Source organism: Centroberyx affinis, unplaced genomic scaffold (assembly GCF_046629955.1).
Source record: "Centroberyx affinis isolate AG114_WGS23_722 - 3 ecotype Tasmania unplaced genomic scaffold, CSIRO-AGI_Caff_v1 ptg000778l_1, whole genome shotgun sequence".
Lineage (NCBI taxonomy): Eukaryota > Metazoa > Chordata > Actinopteri > Beryciformes > Berycidae > Centroberyx > Centroberyx affinis.
In genome coordinates this window covers 12501-33493 of record NW_027279386.1, presented here as the reverse complement: position 1 = coordinate 33493, position 20993 = coordinate 12501, and the positions used below count along the sequence as shown (strand labels likewise).

Below are 20993 nucleotides of genomic sequence, written 5' to 3'. Positions count from 1 at the left end.
AGGATTGAACAGGTTGTGGTATAAATCGATAACAGTCACACACGCCACACTTTTTGAGACAATTAATTGTAACATTTGAAAGCCTCAGTTCTATACGGTCTTTGATCTTTGTCTTTGTTCTCAAACTTTGTTTTACTTGCCTTAACTTAACCATTAGCAAACATTTTCACATGACAAACAGGTGAAAATGTTGTGTCCAATTAATTTCTATTGTCAAACTGTACCAGTCAAAACTCTGGACCCACCTGACTGAATGTTCTGTGTTTCTCATTCTCCTGAAAGCCATTTTGATCTAAAGGCTTCTGCTTAAATGCTTGAAATGAGTTTCTTAGACAAATATAAATAGTGAAGTTGATCCTATGTATGAATTTCTTTCCAAAGCCTTTTTGCCTTTCCATGAAGGCAAAGGGCGGCTACTTTTAAAGAATCTAAAATATAAGATCGTTTTGATTTGATTGACACTTTTTTGGTCGCTGCATAATTCCATTTGTGTTATTTCATAGTCTTTACTATCATTCTAATTTCTGTGGAAAATAGTAAAAATAAAGAAAAATGTGGCGTGTCCAAACTTTTGACTTAATCCTTTCACGGTGGAAGAATGTAACCTTCACATTGCATTTCAGAGTTCGTGCTCATTTGGAATTAGCTGGAATTAATTGTACCTTGTCTACCAGTACAATCTTACCCTCTGTGTTTATGCATGCGTGTATATAATATATGTATTTCTGTATACACTCACTCCCAGAACTCGGTGACGGGGGAGGTGAAGTTGGTGACGTTGGCGGCCAGCCACAGGGTTTTGTTCTTGCGGACGGTGTCCTCCACGCATTGAGCGGTGTTCCACGGCTGGTTGCACTTGGCCCAGGGCAGCTCCGGCTGGAAACACTGACACACACACACACACACACAGAGAGACACGGTTATCCTAAGTTCAGACAGGAGGGATGTTTCACCTCGCTTTACTCACACGAAGTTTGATCACTTGACTTGGAAAATAAGCAGCGAAAATTGGCGTGATGCCGTGCAAGCAGGTTTTGATGACAGAAGCAGAAAGCAGCAGGACAGAGCAGCCACTAGGATGACTGGTTCTGGATGACATCCTTCTTTTAACTGCTTGAGACTTGACTTGATGCATGAAGAGAAGACTTGAGACTTGACTTGACTTGGGTTCTGGTGACTTGGGACTCGACTCTGACTTGTACTTTGACGACTTGAAAAGGTTTCTAAAGTCTTGACTTGAGATCTTGTGTTTGTGTAAATGACTCAGATTGAAAGTGATGAGATTTGTTCCAGCAGACGACTGAATTTAAATTCTGTTTTCTGAATTTGTATGGAATGATTGAATTTAGAGAAGTTGAAACTGATTATAGAAATCAAACTCATGATGCTCTTACCAAGTTTTTATCCTATTAAAACCATATTGCATTGAAAAGTCCTAGATATTTAGTTTAACACATCATAATGCTGAAGTTCTTTTTTTTCCTGCTTTTCTTTTTCTTTACTGTAACCAAATATGATTTGTTTGATTTGATCCCACAGGCATCATTAAAGTTTAATGTGAACTTAATTTATATTCACCACACACACACACACACACACACACACACACACACAAGACCACAGTAGTATTGATCTGCATTCTACTGTACGCAGGATGTAGGACACTGGGGAGAAAAACTTTGACCCAATACACACACCTACCCACCCACCCACACACACACACACACACACCTCATCTGAGTGAGGTGGAAAAATAAACTGTTATATTATTGATTTGTATCCTACAAACTTTGACTTGATACACACTTACACACACACACACACCCCAACTCCCTCGTTCAAGTGAGTGAGGCAGGTCATGATGGTCATGATCTGTATACTGTATGTTGGATTTGGGACACTGGAGAGAGAAACTTTGACCTGATACTCTGCTGAACTCAACATCTGCCTTCACAGAGAACTGTACAGTGGATTTATATATTGAGTTGAGTCAGTCAGCCGTTCATTCAATGATTCATTTGTTCTTTCATTCATTATTACGCCTGCCAACAAAATTGAGGGACGTTATGTTTACATCCCTGTCGTTCTGTCTGTCTGTCAGCAAGATTTTTCAAAAAGTCACGAACAGAATTGGCTGAAATTTGGTGGACAGATCGCTCTTGACCCAAAAATCAGCTGATTAGATTTTGATGGTGATCCGGATCTGGGATTTCCACCATTAGGCGATTATTGTTTTTTAGCCAGAACTATGAACTGCGTTCATGTGCTGCTGGGAAAATCTGACTAAAATTAGAATTACACTTTACTTTCTATTCATTTGGCTGATGCAGTAATCCAGAGCGTCTTACAGTAAGTGCAACAGTTAAATAAGCGTCAATTCCCAAATCAACAACAATACAAGCAGCCAATAGTAGGGAGGTCAAAGGTCACAGGTCACACTGCCCTGATAATGTTCCTGTGATCCAAGAATGATCATGTGAGAAAGGAGAAACAAGCTTCCCAAAGTGTCCCAAACATACCTGGAACAGGTAGTACAGGCCCCAGGCCAGGATGACGATGTAGTAGATATTCAGCAGGGACACGATCACTATGGAGGCATAACCAATACCTGGAGAGAGAGAGAGAGGGGGGGGGGGGAGGGGGAGTACAGGATGATTAGATACAAAAAGAACTCAATACAGTCTAAAGACAGTAGTGAAATGGGCATGTTGTCAGCACAAATTACATGAAGATCACGTTCCTCCACCAGGAAAGGATCGTGTGACAACAGCATGAATTGGACTCGCCATTTTCACCTGGTCATCACATTACAAGGTTAAGGTAAAGGTTAAGGTAAAGGCAGTGGCGGAAAGTAACTAAGTACATTTACTCAAGTACTGTACTTAAGTACAATCTTGAGATACTTGTACTTTACTTGAGTATTTCCATTTGATGCTACTTTATACTTCCACTCCACTTCATTTCAGAGGGAAATATTGTACTTTCTTGTACTTGATAGATAGATAGATAGATAGATAGATAGATAGATAGATAGATAGATAGATAGATAGATAGATTCTTATTATAATGTCATGCTTGTGTCCTCTGCTCATATTAGATGTGTTTAGGCGAGAGATGTTTTGACTTCCATTGCGTCGATACTGGCCTTGAGACAGAGCTGCCAGTAAACAGAGATACAAGGGTGTGTGTGTGTATGTGTGTGTGTGTGTGTGGGTGTGTGTGTGCATGTGTGTGTGTGTGTGTGTGTGCATGTGTGTGTGTGTGGGTGTGTGTGGGTGTCCTTGTATTCCTGTACTTACGGGCCAAATGTCCTCACAAGGACAGAAACATGAGAAAATCCTCCAAAGTGAGGACAGTTTGACACTCCTCACTTCTTTAAAGTGTTAGTTTAGGGTTAGGACTTGGATTTAGGGTTAAAATGAGAATTAGGATTAGGTTCAGGTTCAGGTTTGGGATTAAGGAATGACTGCAGACAATGAAGGTCCTCACAAGTATAGTAATACAAACGTGTGTGTATCTGTCAATCACTCAGCACACACAGCCAACAGAAGGCACTCATCCAAATTAATGTTCTTCAACGTCATTGGCCATCTGTGTGTGTGTGTGTGTGTGTGTGTGTGTGCGTGCGTGCGTGTGTATGAGTGAAAGTTCCTCAGCCTCATTCGCCATCTGTGTGTGTGTGTGTGTGTGTGTGTGTGTGTATGTGTGTGTGTGTGTATATGTCAACATGTTTCACCCAACCGTTACACCCTCCTATCATCCCCTTTTATTCACTCAGCTAATTAACAGCTGGAAAGCGTCTACCCCACACGAAACACATACATCAATGCACACACACACACACACACACACTTGCTCAGATCATACGGAACAGTGCTGATCAAACAAACAGATGCGTCCTCCTCCATGATGTCATTTCCGGTGCTGATCCGGTGACCTCGGCTGACCTCGCCCGCTCTGTTTACATTTACGTTTACATTTTAGCCGTTTAGGCACAAAGCCACTGCATGCTCACTTCAACAGGAATGAATTTAGAAGGAACGGTCTGTAACTGGCTGGGTGAGTAACGGAAGAGTTTTGTGTTACAGTATATTGATTTGTCTCTACTGTATAACATTCAAATGAAGAATTGTCTGCGGTGTTGTTCAGGGTAAGACTGATTTATTTGTTTATTGCAGAAGTTGATCGATACTACACTGGTTGTTTATGCGAATCCCTTAAACTGAAGTGATTCTAATGCAACATTCTGATCAGATTCCACACAAGTACGCTTGAACATGTTGTGGTATTATTCTTTGTCTGATTATCCTTTCAGTGGAGAGTGTTAGTGCCCCATGATGGTCTAAATGCTGTTTCAGAGGCTTTACTGACTGTTTACAATTTTTTGGCCATGAAACCATGACATGAAATGAGACTTGATTCCACATGTTTACAGGGTCATGAAATCAATTTCACTTAAACTTTAAGTGATAGGAATGATGTTTTGGGGTATAACGGCGGACGTTTGTGTTCTGCGAGTACCTTCTAGTTTTTAATCATAACAATCCCTAGCAACTTTTTTCATTGAAAGGTCAGTCTTTTTACATTGGATAATGCTAGCGGCCTACTATCACTCAACATAGTGTATGCTAAAGTGTTAGCAGGGAGCTACTATCACTCAACATAGTGTATGCTAAAGTGTTAGCATGGAGCTACTATCACTCAACATAGTGTATGATAAAGTGTTTGCTTGGAGCCCTATCACTCAACATAGTGTATGCTAAAGTGTTAGCAGGCAGCCTTTAACTCAACATAGTGTATGCTACAATGTTAGCATGGAGCTACTATCACTCAACATAGTGTATGCTAAAGTGTTAGCAGGCAGCCTTTAACTCAACATAGTGTATGCTAAAGTGTTAGCTTGGAGCCCACTATCACTCAACATAGTGTATGCTAAAGTGTTAGCATGGAGCCTTTAACTCAACATAATGTATGCTAAAGTGTTAGCTTGGAGCCCACTATTACTCAACATAGTGTATGCTAAAGTGTTAGCAGGCAGCCTTTAACTCAACATAGTGTATGCTAAAGTGTTAGCAGGCAGCCTTTAACTCAACATAGTGTATGCTAAAGTGTTAGCTTGGAGCCCACTATCACTCAACATAGTGTATGCTAAAGTGTTAGCATGGAGCCTTTAACTCAACATAATGTATGCTAAAGTGTTAGCTTGGAGCTATTATCACTCAACATAGTGTATTCTTCAGTGTTAGCATGGAGCCAATGATCTACCAGGGACACATGGATGATTGCAGTGTCTATTTTCTCATTACTTAACAGGTAAATTGATCAAAGGACCAATCTCCCTGAATCTTGGATTGCACTTTACAGTGTGAGCTGATGAGGACGTTGCCACCCACTCACTCACTCACACACACACTCACACACACACACACACACTCACCCACTCACACACACTCACACACACCTCCCACCCTCTTCATGTACTCCATCATGATCGTCTCCTATAGGCTCAGTTAACTACATAATGACTCTGTAATCCCCCAGATGAGCTTTAATCCCATTTAAGTTAGTGGATCAGGGAAATCACATGTCTCCCTCCTCTTCCTCTCATCTCTCTCCTTCTCCCTCCCTTCCCCCTTGTCCTTTCATCTCCCTCCTTTCTTTTGTCTCTCTCATTTTCTTTGTTCCAATTTCTCCCTTCCTTTTCTCTCCTTCTTATCTCCATCCCTCCTTTTACTTCCTCCTTGGTCTCTCTCTCTCATCTCTCCCCCATCTTCTCCTATTCTCTCCCTCTCTTTCCTCTACCTCCTCTCTTTTCTTTCTCCCTCCTCCCTCCTTCCTTTTGTTCCCTCTTTTGTTGGTCCCACACTCCCTCCTTGTTTCCTCCTCCCTTCACTCCCCCTCTCTCTATCCTTTTCCTCTCTCATCTTCCTCTATTCTCTCTCTCTCTTCCTTTCTTTATCCCTCAATCATCCCTCCCCTCCTCAGATCTCGTCGCTCGGCCTCTTTTCTTTCTCTCTCTCTCTCTCTCTCTGATGTGTTGCCGTGCCGTTGCCATAGCAACATGTAATTCGGCACACTCTGTACCACCGGCAGGGCTTCGTCTCAGGGGTATGTGTGTGTGTGTGTGTGTGTGTGAGAGAGAGAGAGAGAGAGAGGGTGTATGTGTGTGTGTTTGTGTGTGTGTGTGAGAGAGAGAGAGAGAGAGAGAGAGAGAGAGAGAGAGAGAGAGAGAGAGAGAGAGAGAGTGTCTGTGTGTGTGTGTGTGTGTGTGTGTGTGTGTGTGTGTGTGTGTGTGTGAAATTGAGAATAATGAAAGAAATGCTTTGAATGTATAAACTGTGTTGCATTTTAAAAAATTGGCATTTTGCATGCTGCTTCGGCAAAATTGTTTCTGCTAAACAGTCATGCCAATAAAGTTATTAAATTGAATTTAGAGAGGGAGAAGAAAAAGAGAGGATGAGAAAATCTGAGAGAGAGAGAGAGAGAGAGAGAGAGAGAGAGAGAGAGAGAGAGAGAGAAAGAGGAGGCATTATGTCTGTCTGCTGCTAATCCTCAATATGAATATTAAGGTGTTGGAGGCGAGAAGAGAAAAATCCCACTCAGAACAGATGCAGACACACCGATGAATACATTAGTCTTGTTCTGCTGGCAGCCAACAGGAGGAGAGGGGGAGGTGAGAGGAGGAGAGGAGAGGAGCTGGAGAGGAGAGGAGAGGAGAGGGTGAGAGAAATGAAGAGAGAGGAGAAGTGGGGGAGCACAGGTTGAAACAAAGGGAGGGAGAGGCGAAAAGAGAGAGGAGGAAAGAGGAAGAGAGTGTAAGAGAGGAGAGGAGGGGAGCAAAAGGTAAAGGAAACAAGAGGAGGAAAGAATCAGCGAAAAAAGGAAAAAGAAAAAGGAGAGGAGGAGAGGATAGAAGAGGAGAGGAGATGAGATTAAAGGAGAGGATAGTATATTAAAGGAGAGAAGGGTAGACTTGAGTAAAAGAGAAGAAAGGAGAAGAGGAAAGAATCGCCTGTGTGAGAACATAACAGATAATGAGGAGAGAAAAGCAAAGGAAAGGAAAGGAAAGGAAAGGAAAGGAAAGGAAAGGAGGAGATTAGATCAGACAGGCCTCAGTGTGTTGGTGTACCAGTGCAGGCCTGGTTGCCTGGTTGCCTGGTTGCCTGGTAACCGGTGGCAGAATAAGGTCTCACAGAGTCTAGTCTGACTCAGCCAGCGTTTCACTGGGAATCACACCTCCAACACATCAGCACACCAGTTGTGTGTGTGTGTGTGTGTGTGTGTGTGTGTGTGTGTGTGTGTGTGTGTGTGAGACAGAGAGAGAGAGAGAGAGAGAGAGAGAGATGAAGAGCAGATCGTGTGTTTTGGACTGGAATAATGTGAAGATTACGTTCCTGCACCACAAACTGGATTATGTCTCTACTGTCTTTTCAATCCAATAATCACAGTATCAGATCACAGGACTGGTTCCTTTAACAATGTTCATAAATATTACAAATATGCATAATTTCTTAACTTGATAAGACTGGCTTCTGGTACAATACACCTTACAAATGGAACAGACTGCAAAGCTCTTTTGAAATTACAATTTATTGTCCCCGTCATTTTAAAGCAATTATTATTATTATTATTTTTTTACCAATTTTAGAAGGTTTTTTTGCCCTCAGGTCTCTCTTGAAAACGAGAACTAACTCACAATGACATTACCTGATTAAAAAAAAAAAGTAAATTCAAAAATTCATAAGAGAGGTGATTGATGCTTGTGTTAGGTGAAGGAGGGGGGGGGGGGGTACGTACCGGTAAAGATGGGGCAGAGCTTCTCCCAGCAGGTGATGCCGCCCTCGGAGGTAAACTGACCCAGGGCGACTTCCAGGAAGAAGACTGGCAGACCACCGCCAAACAGGAAGATGAAGTAGGGGATGAGGAACGCACCTGGAGGGAGGGAAGGATGGAGGGACAGGGGGAGGGTTTGATGGAGAGAGGAGAAGAGATTGAGGAATGAGGGAGGAAAAGACGGAGCGAGGGGATGAAAGATGTAGAAGTGAAGAAGGAAAGATGATGAAGGAGGTAGGGAGAGATGGAGGGACAGAAGGAGAGAAAAGGATGATTAGCAACAGTCTGAAGCTTACTAAAGTGTAAATCAGATTCTAGTGAGTGTTTTTAAAGCTACAATGAGGAATTTATTTGCCTAAATACATTGTGTGTGTACACTGATGTTTGATCTTGTTGAGTTTCACTTTCCAGGAAGCTCAATGTCTCAAAAACGTTATGATAAAACTTTATAATACTCTGAAATATGATTCAGCATCGGAAACAAATGTTCAGCATTGAAAGCAGAACATAAAACCATCCAATTTCTCTTCATAGGATTATTATGACTAGAGGGTTGCAGGTTCAAATCCCAGTTTTAATAATAATATTTGGCACTTTATGGCCAAAATTCTCCAATGGAGCTGTGGTTGCACTGGGCAGATATGAATGTGTGGATCTGTATGAATGTGAAGCACAGCTCTGCTTAAAAGAACATACATGCTAAGCAAAGCCTCCCCATGCAAATAAATCAAACACAATATGAGTATTGTAAAGGCTTACCTCCACCATTCTTATAGCAGAGGTATGGGAAACGCCAGACGTTCCCTAAACCGACGAAGCCGCCAGCCACAGACAGAACAAAGTCCAGCTTGCTGGCCCACTTCTCCCTCTGGGGGTGTTTGCCCTCCGCCTCGTCTTCAGGCCTGGTGCCGGGGCTCTTACCGGGAGACGGCTTCAGAGTGTCCTTATGGAAATCCTTCAGGCACTGAAGTTTCTCTTTTTGAGCCATGCTGTAGAGGAAACACAGAGACAATATCTGTTGAGAGGTGGTTTTAAATCAAGGTATTACATGTAACGTTTTGTGTTTCACAAAATCAAGACCACATTTCCCATAAACCCCGTCTCTTCCCGTCACAAAGAGGATGTTGCTACTTGTCCCTTCCTCCTCTCTGAAGAGGAAGAAGTTGAAGAGCCAGTATGCATTCAGATCAGGGAAGATAACGTCAAGTTCAAACTAGTACTGAAACTGGAAAGAATTGTGGATTACTAGATTCTGAATGATCAACTTTAGTCTTTTTTTTCCAAAACGGATATAGAGCTACTTTGGAAATGAACTCTTCAGGTTTTTCTGAACTCTTGTTGACCCTCTTGTGGAAACATTTGCCTGCTGCAGCCTCCAGCTGTCTGATAGGTCTGAGTTGAACTGATTATTCAGAATATGATGATTTCTCTGCTCTGATCCATTCCCACTGAGCTTATTAAAGCAAACTGCCCTGGGTCACACTTTCCAGAAAATGGTAATGGTGCAGAATGCAGAGATATTTAACTGTGATGGAGCTGCGCTGGCATTGAAATGTGTGTTATTTGTGCTTAACAAAAGGTAGAAAGTCATCTGCAAGCTGCAGTGATCTTCTCCCGAATGCTCAAATTATTTTTACTCCATGGTAAGCACATAAGTAAAGACCGTTCTGGTGCTAAAATGCCATTTTTTGTGTCTTTTTGACAGGGACATTTCCACATATTAAACCTAGAGAATCTTCTGAAGCCTGAGAATTGCAGAGGATTTTTAGAGTGCTTAAATTACAAGGTTTTCACATGACAACAGCAATTTGTTATTTTGTGTAAACTCAACAGGACATTTAGTGTTATTACCCTTTTAAAATTAGTATTTCTTTATATTTTAGTCATTTAGCTGACACCCTTATCCAGGGCGATTTACAATGAGTGCAAGAGTAGAATGAGCTTCGATTCCTAGATCAACCAAAATATATGGGAAAAAAATGGTAAGGAATCCAAGGGACAGACCCATGGTGTCCTGGCCATACTCATACCATAGATGATCAGCGGCCAGTTGCATAAAGATAGACCTGGTCTTAGACTTAAATGTGACTTTAAGTCAGACTTGCTGTAGACATTTATATTTACCTGTTCCTACTAGTTCTTGGTTGTTGTAGATCTCTAATGGTTTGTTTCTGTCTCTAAAGACTCGCTCTCTTCTTCAGACTCTTCCCAAAAGCCAAAGATTTGGCATCTTTTAAGAAACAGCTTCAGTATTTAAACTTCCCACACGTTGCCATAACAACAAAATTCTTAATTCAAGATTCCTACATTCCTACCTCAAAATAAGTCAGTTGTAATATTTAAGTAACAGACAGTCTTAATTAGACTAGTCCAACCTGAGAATCTAAGACCAGTCTAAGGCTTAGACTAGTCTTAAACTAGCTTTATGCAACTGGCCCCAGGTAAGAGAGAGGTGCAATGAAAAGAAATACAATAGAACTAAAGACAGAGATAGAAGGGTTTCTGGAGTAACTGTGTTAGAGGGGAAGGTAGATGTTTCAGTGGGGAGAAAGTGATGTGAGATACATTTTGATGAGATGAGTTTACGAAGGAACACGTAATTCTGCTGTTCATCTCTTGATATCTCTTGACTCCTGAGTCCTGGTCCTGGTCCTCTTAGCATGACAGACTAACATCACTCCTAATTCCTACGTGTGCGTCTGAATCAGCCAGAAGGGCTTGTATTTCTGCCAGCGGGTTAAGTTTAACCAACTTCTTCAACTCTATTACACATGCGGTTCAAATTCTTGCTCGACTGCGGCTTCAAAGCATGTTGTTTTCACGTTTTACAACCCGCTCTTTAAGCTGTCCATTACCAAGGAGCCTGGAGGGCTTTGGGTTCAGGCTGAGCCTTGTGGCTTGGCTCCGCTGAGGCTCTTATTTTCATGCCAGTGAGGTTTGAGTGCGCAACGCAGTAACACGCAGAGGGATAAACCGGCTTCCCTCAATCATGTAAACTGTTTTCGCACGCCGTCGCAACATCATTACATAACCACAAAAAACACTCTGCTCCTCCTCAGCCTCCCTCTCTGTCCCTCTCTGTCTCTCCTCAACTCGATCCAATCAACAAAGCCAATTTAATTGAGTGGACTTCATTGGTTAAATGTATTGCCAAAACAAGTTAATACAGTTTCTAATGATATGCAGTTGAAACGTGTCTCAGTCTTATTTGATGATGTCAACATCCTTACGGCCAACACTGGATGTTTACAGAATAACCTGTGAAACCACTGAGGTAACTGTTTATCTTACAATAAGCGCTTGAGATCACACCAATAGTTTGTTTTCCGTGGTTTGAACCATAGCTGAAAAATGTACTTTGCTGCTATTTTTGTATTTAGTTCCTTTAGGTTCACACTGACCAATTACAAGCCAACCAGGGCTTGTAAACAAAAGTCGCATGACTCACAAGTAGCTTGTTCATTGGACAGAGTTTTGAATCAGATTTGACCTGTCAAATTTGACTCCAGTCCTGTAACTTTATCTCAGCATGATGGACTTGTCTACACTCTTCTTCTGTGGTGTTCATACCAGTTAAGAACATGTGAAGAAGCAGCTGAATATGAGCATCAGTCCTGACTTCCTTTTGTTCTGCTAGGCTTTCCAAGCATGAGGAACTGCATCCGTCTCCTTCTACATAATCCTTTGCATTTTGGGGTCCTTTACTGTAGTTGGTTAGATTACTCCTAATGAACCACACAGTTAACACCACAGTTATCTTGTTAGAGAACTGAGACATTTTCAGGAGGCTTGGTGCCGTTATTTGGTGACGTCCGAGTTCAAATGTCAACGTTTTGATTATCAGCCCTGACTACACTGAACAGCAGTCCAAAAATGGCACTGGATGAACTGTTCATGTACATCAGAAATCCACAATCACGTTTAAAGGGGAAATCACATTCTTGTGGCCATTTTCAATGCCTCTAAGTTAGGGTTTGAGTTCAGTTCGGAGACTCAAAATCACGTAAGCGAAAGCAGCCGGCTGGAGGGAGTGTTCAGCAATGCAGAGAGAGAGATAACCGACTTTTCCTCAGACGTTTTCACCGTCCTCTCAGTCACAATATGCTTATGTAACTTCCACCGTCCAGCCTCTTTTAAGCCGCCAAGGTCATAGCTTCCATCTTCTGCTGATGTCACCGTCCGGTTAAAGACAGTCAAAGAGATTTAAGCTTCGTAAACAGGGTCACCTGAAGCGGGGCGGGCCGTTATAAGCCGCCTGACCTTTGTGTCTCGACAAATGCAGACTTACAGAGGTGAAGGGTTGAAGATTTGTTGCAGTGATGACTTGGACAAACCATCTTGCTTGGCTGGCACTAGCCTAACTGTTGTGTGAAAGACAAAATCCTCCAGACTAGGAATAGTAAAACTAAACCAGATAACTTAAAGTGATGTTGAACTTAATATCTAGTTGTGTATGTTCCTCCATGATAAAACCCCAAAATCAGTGTTCTCTGTTATCTGTTGCTCCGGATTGGAGAATTGTGTTTTTTTTCTCTCTCCATTCACTGCCATTATATGGAGGAACAGTCTGAAAATCACACTTCTAGCACATAAATGAACGCCAACAAAGCAAATTCTGACAATATATAATAAAAACTAGTCATGTTGCTGGAATGTGGTTAAGATCGCTTTCTTTATGTTTATTACACCTTTCATTTTCAGTATATATTGGCAGAATTTGCTTTGTCAAAGTCCTGTCTCTCACCTTTTTTCGCCTATTTACAAGTGCTGCAAAGATTTAGATCATTAGTTAGTTAGAAACAAATTCTAACCCGCTACCAATCTAATGCTAACACAAGGCTAACCCAGTTGGGCTACCTACCTACCAGTTAGGCTATCTAACGCACTAATGTTCAAGCATCAAGCATGCTACCAAGCTAATGTTATCACAAGGCTAAGCCAAGCATGATGCAAAGCTAATGCTAACACAAGGCTAACCTAGACTACTTTGTGCCCCAGTTAGCATGTTTCTTCCTCATCCATGACCACTTTCCCATGGCTGCTTCTGCCACAGTCTTCACTGCCTGCTTTAAACTCTGTCCACGGATGCCGAATTCACCAATTCGGCTAACATTGATTTGCCTACAAATCCTCTGCAGCCGACTACCAAAGGTCACTTACCTTCCAGCCTCGCTGCTCCACTCAACTTCTAAATTCTCAACTTCTAAATTCTCAACTTCTAAATTTTCTGCTGCTAGCATTTTCCTCTCATGAGCTTCAAATACTGTGTGTTCCCATGACACTGCATGACAATGCATTTATATCTAATTGTTTACTCTCAATTGCTGCTGCAAGGCAACTAAGCACTTGGTTATGTCTTCAGGGTACAGCATCTTCCATGAGACAAACTTGTTTTAGAACCATTAAGCCAAGCAGCCGCCGGTGAATTTTTAAGCAAATTAGTGTAGCAGCAGCAGTTCCTCTTACATCTGCTAGAGCCTCCAAAAAGACTCCAAACCACCCAACTAACCCTATGAAGTCAATGGGACCACAACCCAACTTCTCACTAAAGAATAACATTTTCTCGACAACAGCTTATGGCCTCAGCTAATTTCACTTCTTCTTATGGTGATTTTCAAAATAATTGTGTCATTAACAAGAACAGATACAGCACGGGGTTGTTTTCCTAGTGATTGACAGGTCTCCTGCCCAGTGATCGACAGGCGGCTTATGGGCCAATAGTAGGCGGAGTTGCCAATAGTGGGTTCCACCCTTGTCAACATAGCGTCGGCCGTAAACCTGATCTCCAGGCTTCAAAATGGCCTTTCAGAAACCTATGGGTGCCGTCACACTCACTACTCCATCTTTGTTTACAGTCTATCGCCTAAGCTTAGTGCCTAAGATTTTGGGGACAAGGTAAATCTAATGTGGTTTGTCCATAATTCTCTCCAGCTGAGTTTCTTCAGCTCTCCCCACTTCATCCACTACAACCAGTTTTCTCTTCCCTGATGAAGTTGCCTAACTCCATAAAGGTTGCCCTATGCCCAGGACTAAGGCCAAGGTTATTTATTAGAAGTTTTTCCTTGTATGCATTGAAGGTCTAAGGCTATTCTATGGTTGATTGTTGATCAGTTAGATCTAGTTAGGCTCTTTCTCTGTACAGTCCTTTGAGACATGCATGTGATAAAGGGCTGTAGAAATAAACAAACTTGGCTTAACTTGACTTGCAAACCAGCTTCCCCTTAACAATGGATATGCTCCTTGACTTAACTCGGTTTAACTTTCATCCTAGCTCAATTTAGGCTATAATTCAATTTATTCAGCAACCTTTATGTACAAGGAGTTGTAGTTGTTGATGCTCTAATAATTCTGTGCATTGTGAAAGTTAAGGAGGAAATGTGCAGCCTGCCATGAATCCTGTCTCAACATGCTGCCAGGCTGTAGTAAACTCTGTTGTTGTGAAACTCATCTGAATATCTTAAAAGCATCTTTCTAGATTCTTAATGCTATCTGGAACCCTAAAGAAATCAAAAGCCTCCCACAATAGATTATGTGGTTCAGAGCCAAATGACATTATGTCATTTACATTATATTATGTCATTTAGCCCAGTGATTCTCAACCTTTTACATATCAAGGACCGCTAACTTAGTCCACATTAGGCCATGGACCCACAAATTGATGAGCTTTTGTCTCTCGGACCCAAATCTGAGAAGATTTTTATTGTTAGATATGATTTTCTCCAGAATCCCATGACAATCTGTATTGTAGGTAAAGAGATAACAGTGAAACTATGATCAAAATAGTCTATATTTGTTCTACATTCTCTAATTGTGCTTCTTGTAAATGAGTTTAACAATTCATACATTTCCTGGGGACCCCCTGGAACTCCCTCAAGGACTCCTGGTGGTCCCCGGACCCCACGTTGAGAACCAATGATTTAGCCGACGCTCTTGTCCAAAGCGACTTACAATAAGTATATTTTGTCAACAGTAGTCAAGCCGACCGTATATCAGCTACGCCTTCAATAGGAATAAGTGCATTAATGCATTAGCAATGTCCAAAAATATCACTGTATGCTAAACAGCACTAAAACAAACAGAAATGTGTAAACTGCTCAAATTTCAATAGTACTTTTTTTTATTTATTTTTTTAAAATCACGGTTTAGTTACTGTTGAGCAAACTGTGTAATGCAATTCAAATAGAAAGGTGAAGTCAGATAAAAATGAAAGAAAAAAAATGAAATCTAAAGTCAGCCCTCAAGGACTGTTTCACTCCTCCTCCTCCTCCTCCTCCTCCTCCTCCCTTCCTCATTAAGACTATTAAATGGGACTCAGCGATTGGCCAGGCGTCTAAGCAGAGAGATCAGGGTGAGGGGGGGGTGGGGTGCGGTGACACAACCAGAGCTGTAAATTTCCACCCGGCAACGGCCGTGAGAGAGAGAGAGAGAGAGAGAGAGAGAGAGAGAGAGAGAGTGAGAGAGAGAGAGAGATACTTAGTAGTCAGCGGATGTCTGTCACACTGTGGAAAATGTCATCTCTTTATCTCTTTCCATCTGTCTGGCTGCTGTTCTCAGTTTCTCTCTAAATTTCTCTCCCTCTCTTTGCCTTTGTCTCTCTCTGCCTCTCTCTCTCTCTCTCTCTCTCTCTCTCTCTCTCTCTCTCTCTCTCTCTCCCGTCTTGCTCCCTCGCCCCTGGCACAAGATATTTACACATGGGAGAATCGAGGACATGACTAAATTTTGGATAAAGCCCTACGTCTTTCTTTGTTACTGCCCACACACACACACACACACACACACACACACACACACACACTTTGTTTTCCATTCATTGTGCCCTCAGAGTGAGTTCATCTCAAGACGCTGTCATTAAAGACCCTCTCTCTCTGAGCACAGCAGGCCCCCTCCAGCAGCCCAAACAGGAACTACTAGCTTTCATATTCTTGCTTTCATATTAATATTATTTTGTCGTCTCCGTGTCGTTGCGGGTCGGCGAGCTGCGAGGCGGAGTCACGGGCTCTCGGGGGCGAACAAGGCATCACTTCATTTTCTTCAGTTTCACTCTGTCTGTGTTCAGGTTTTCCTTCCTGCTCAGCAAACAAGAGCCACGGCTGCTGCCATTTGCTTAAAGCAGCACATATAGGCGAGAATGTTTTTTATGTAAAAATACACCGATTTTATCACTTTAAATCACAAAGAGACGCTGTACTGTAGATTCCCAAATTAAATTCTAGTCAGGTATGTCAGGTATGGACACCCAGAGGAGGTGACAAATCTAAACTTAAGAGCAAAGTACAAACGTTAATTATACAAAAAAACAGTGGTGGAAGAAGTACTCAGATCTTTTACTTAAGTAAAAGTAGAAATACCACAGTATAAAAATACTCTGTTACAAGTAAAAGTCCTGCATTCAAAATGTTACTTAAGTAAAAGCACAAAAGCATTAGCATCAACATGTACTTAAAGCAACAAAAGTAAAAGTACTCATTATGCAGAATGGCCCATTTCAGAATAATACAGTATATATTATATTATTGAATTATAATTATTGATGCATTAATGTGTAAGCATCACTTTACTGTTGCAGCTGGAAAAGGTGGGGCTGATTTCCACTACTTTATATACTGCTGGGTATCTTACAGTAATCTATAATAATACATCACAATTTATTAGTTGATTCTATTTTGTATTAATAATCTGAATCTGCAAAGTAACTAGTAACTTAAGTTATCAAATAAAGGTAGTGGAGTAAAAAGTACAATATTTCCCTCTGAAATGTAGTGGAGTAGAAGTATAAAGTAGCATAAAATGGTAATACTCAAGTAAAGTACCTCAAAATTGTACTTAAGTACAGTATTCGAGTAAATGTACTTAATTACTTTCCGCCTCTGCAAAAAAACAGAAAGAAAGTAACTAGTTCCATTACAAAACTCTTTATTAAAAGTAACGTGTTAGAGTGCTTTTGCGTTCCCCTCTTCTGAAACCAGCTGCAGCAGGAAGACTGGAGCTGCAGACTGGATCGATCATTGTGTTAAAACGCCATGCGAGCCTGCTGCTCTGTTTCTGAAACAGGAAGCCAATCTCATTTAGATCAAGCAAGAGTCAGAACGCATTTTTCAATCAGCAGCATGTTGTCTGTCCCACTGCACCAGATGCTGTGGGATTTCTGCTACTACTTCTACTTTTTCCTAATACAAATTAAACAATGTGAGAGAAAAATAAAAGTAAAAACATTATACTTTTTTCAAAAATCAAGTTCTTTGTTTTTTTTAATTCCATTTCTGAAGCGTCGACTTATCGGGAGAAATGAGTCGGCAGCCGGTTCACAGAAGGGTCAAAGGTCATGGGTTTGATCCCCGGCTCTGACTCAACAGCACAGTCATCATGAAACTTCAGAATGTGTGTGTGTGTGTGTGTGGGTGTGTATTTCAGTGTGTGTGTGTGTGTGTGTATGTACATCCACCATCTGTCTCCCAGCACATATAAGGTTTCCTTGGTTAGGCAAACGATCTTGCAAGCAACACACAAACTTTCTCTTCTTATACTAACTGCCTCAACAGTCAATTAATACCACTAAAGAGGAAACTGAAAACACTCCCTCTGTGTGTGTGTGTGTGTGTGTGTGTGTGTGTGTGTGTGTGTGTGTGTCTGTGTGTGTGTGCAGGTATTTCCTGCTCGGGGAGAGAGAGGACTCCATTAAGTCTGTGATAAACTGCAGCAGCAATGGACGGAAATGGCTGTGAGTGATATTACTTCCAGGATGGAAGCTGATTGACAAATGAATGGGAATAACAAAGCAGGCTGCAAGGTCCAAGAGACTAAAGGAAATCAACCAACATTTCTGCCAAGCTCTTTCATCAACACAGCACTATGCAAGGGAAAGGCTGGTGTCAAAGATAGTGTTTAACTGAACACTGATATCCAGCGATGTTTTGGTAATTAAAAAGTTGGGTAAACCATCACTTTCAAAACCAAAAATCTATTATATTTTCAGAAAAGCTTTAATTTCATGCTTGTTTTCTCTGAAGACCTTATCCTGATGTGACTTAAAGCAGTTTGGTAGTATGATGTATAATCTGAATTTCATGTCAAAAGGTGCATGAACTCTATTCCACTAATAAAACGGTGAGTAATCAGAGTTTAGGCTGGTTTACATCCCTGTTTATATCAGGATAAATGGGCAAACTGTACTATAACCTCCTTGTTTTGGTTCAGTTTGGTAGAGCTAAAAGTCTCAGTGACCTACTTGCGTTATCTTTATGTTTTTACAGCCGTTGTTGTTGTGTGGTAACCTTGGAGCTGTATGATGGCTACCACTGGAATTATGAGTAAAATATCCCATAGCGGGGCGTCGCACAGGCTCAACTGGCTGCTCTCTCTACCGTAAAGTATCAAAAACCGAAATCAGGAAAAAAGTATAAAAAAATGTTTAAAAATGATTCCATTCTGCTTTGTATCTTTAAAGGTTGACTTTCCAGCACTTGAGGAAAAAAAAGCTTTATTTTGAGATGGAGGCTGGTGCAGTTGGGGAAAGTGGAAACAGAGTCGTCTAGTGTCGAGGTGTGGAGGGCTGCTGGAGGATAAGTGTCTTACTCAATGAAGGACGGGAGGAGAAAGAGGAGGAGAAAGAGGTGAAGGATGAAAAAACACTTAAAATAGGAATAGCTCGTAATAATCTGTGACATTTTCATATAAATAAATGTCCGTTTTGCTACTCTCTTTATCACTGATTAATATAACACAACAGTGATTTAACCTGTATCCAGTTCAAGCTTTTCCATTGTCTGGCAGCTCTTTGCTGGGAAAACTCCTCTGGGAAACGCATCACTTCTCATGAAGTGATGCGTTTTACATTTCCTGGTTTGTTTGGAATCAACAGAAGAAGAAGAACTGGGTCGTTAGCATGAGCAGCGATAGCCGCCATGGCTGAACAGACAGAGAGAATTGAATTGAATTGAATTGAATTGAAATTTTGTATTAACAATATAAAAAATATATGACATATATACAAAAATAATATATGCACAGCCTCACCGGGAAGCATATCTTTGTACAATATTTGTCAAAAGGATAAAACAATAAAGCCCAAGAGCTTATTTCCATTGTGGTCCTTTGGGCGGAGGTGTGTCAAATCGCAGGAGGCGCAATATTTGTATATTCTACAGATTTAAGAAAACATCTTTGTTTGGTACAGATCCCCGCAAAAATCACACCGTAATCATTTTAATACGTTTTTCAATGAAAATGAGAATAATGATGTAAAAATTATCATTCCCTCTAATATCACAAATCATATCGCAATTGCAATATCAGTCAAAATAATCGAAGAGAATAATAAGAGAAACTCAAACCGCATCGACAGGAAATCCAAGCTCCGCCCCCCCCCCCCCCACACACACACACACACACACACACAGACTGTTTGATTGACAGGTGATCTCTCTGGTAAAGTGCAGGACTGACGCTTTAAATAAAGATAAGAAGAAGAGTCGCTGTGTGTCCGGAGAGCAGGAAGAGAGTGAAGCAGCGATATTTCAGAGAGGAAACGTTCTGTTGTTCTTTCTATTCCTCCAGAGAGCAGCGCCGGCCGTGGGAACCGCAATGAACTCTGGGACGGTTTAAGGCACAGGCCAAAACCTCTGTGTAAAACATAGAGACCCATTGTTTGGTGTTTTTATATGTGTGTGTGTGTGTGTGTGTGTGTGATCACTGGACCAGACCCTGGGCTCGCTACGACTTAAAATCCCAGCCAGCACCACGTAACTCACATGCACACACACACACACACACACACATGCACACACACACACACACACACATGCACACACACACACACACACTCACTCACTCACTCGCTTAACTCCCTAACCACTTACATAACACGCTCTCCTATTTTAAGACCATGTACATTTCCACTGAGCCGCCTGCCCATTAAAACCCACTCCTCTCTCCCCTCCTCCCACTCTCTTCCTCCCCTCCTCCCTCTCTCTTCCTCCCCTCCTCCTCCTCTTCCTCCTCCTCCTTTCTCCTCCTTTTCCAGTCCCTTGCACACTTCTCTCTCTCCCTCCTCTCTGCGTCCTGTCCGTCCTCCCCCTCCCTCCCTCCTTCTCTTCATCCTTTTTCTCCTCCTTTTCAAACCCTTTCCCCACTTCCTACTCCTCCTCCTCCTCACATCCCTCTCCTTTTTCCTCTTCCTGTTCCTCCTCCCCTCCATTTTTTATCCTCCTCCTCCTCCTCCTTTTCCAGTCTCTCCCCCTCTTCCTGCTCCTCCTCATCTCTCTTCACATCTCCCTCGTCTACCTCCGTTCCTTTCTCTCCTCCTCCTCCTTGCTCTCTCTCTTCTTTCTCCTCTTTCACCTCTCTCGTCCTCTAAATTACCTCTCTTCTCTTTTACCCTCTCTTCTCTCCCTCCGCCTCTCCTCCCTTCTTCCTTTTTCATCCTCATCTCTGTGCTCTTCCTCCTCTCATTCCTTCCCCTTCCTCCTCTGTCTCTCCTCCTCCTCCTTCTCCTCCTTTTCCCTCTTGTGTCTATTCCTCCCTTACACTCCCTCCTCCTCCTCCTCCTCCATTTTCCTCCTCCTTTCTTCTTTCCTTTCTCCCTCCTCCTCTCCTCCCTTTTCACCCTCCTCTCCCTCCACATCTGCCTACCTGTTCCCTCCCTTCTCCCTTTCCTTCCTCCTTCTCCCCATTTCCTGTTCATCCTCTTACACCCTCACCCCCTACACACACACACACACACACACACACACACACAGACCTCCTTCTCCTCCTCCTCCTTCTCCTCCTCTATATAACAATGCATTCCTTTCTGCAGTGGACGGTACATGACTGGCCTTGGCCGCCTGCATTCAGTTACAGTTGCATTTGAGGGAAATAGAGAGAGACAGTAGTTACTGAGAGTGAACTGAGTGTGTTTGTGTGTGTGAGAGAGAGAGAGAGGGGGAGAGAGAGAGAGAGAGAGAGAGAGAGAGAGAGAGTGGTAAAAGAGACAGAGATAAAGAATGATGGGAAGAGGAATATATTTCTTATCAAGGAAGAGAGACAGTAGTTGCTAAAAATTAACTGAGTGTGTGTGTGTGTGTGTGTGTGTGTGTAAGAGAGAGAGTGCCAGAGAGAGGGAGAGACAGAGAGAGAGAGAGAACAAGGAAGAGGCCCAAAAAGAAGAGGGGGAGACAAAAAAA

General features: G+C 42.0%; 1 protein-coding gene across 1 annotated transcript in view; it reads right to left on the bottom strand.

Moving 5' to 3' along the window:
* LOC139644719 (sodium- and chloride-dependent taurine transporter-like) overlaps positions 1-20993 on the bottom strand; it is a 43019-nt gene that overhangs the window by 15684 nt on the left and 6342 nt on the right. The window contains exons 2-5 of the mRNA XM_071520176.1: positions 8593-8822; positions 7798-7932; positions 2520-2608; positions 740-885 (exon numbers count right to left, since the gene is read on the bottom strand). Of these exons, the coding sequence (XP_071376277.1) occupies positions 740-885; positions 2520-2608; positions 7798-7932; positions 8593-8821 (599 nt within the window). The 5' untranslated portion in view covers position 8822. The remainder of the gene's footprint in view (positions 1-739; positions 886-2519; positions 2609-7797; positions 7933-8592; positions 8823-20993) is intronic.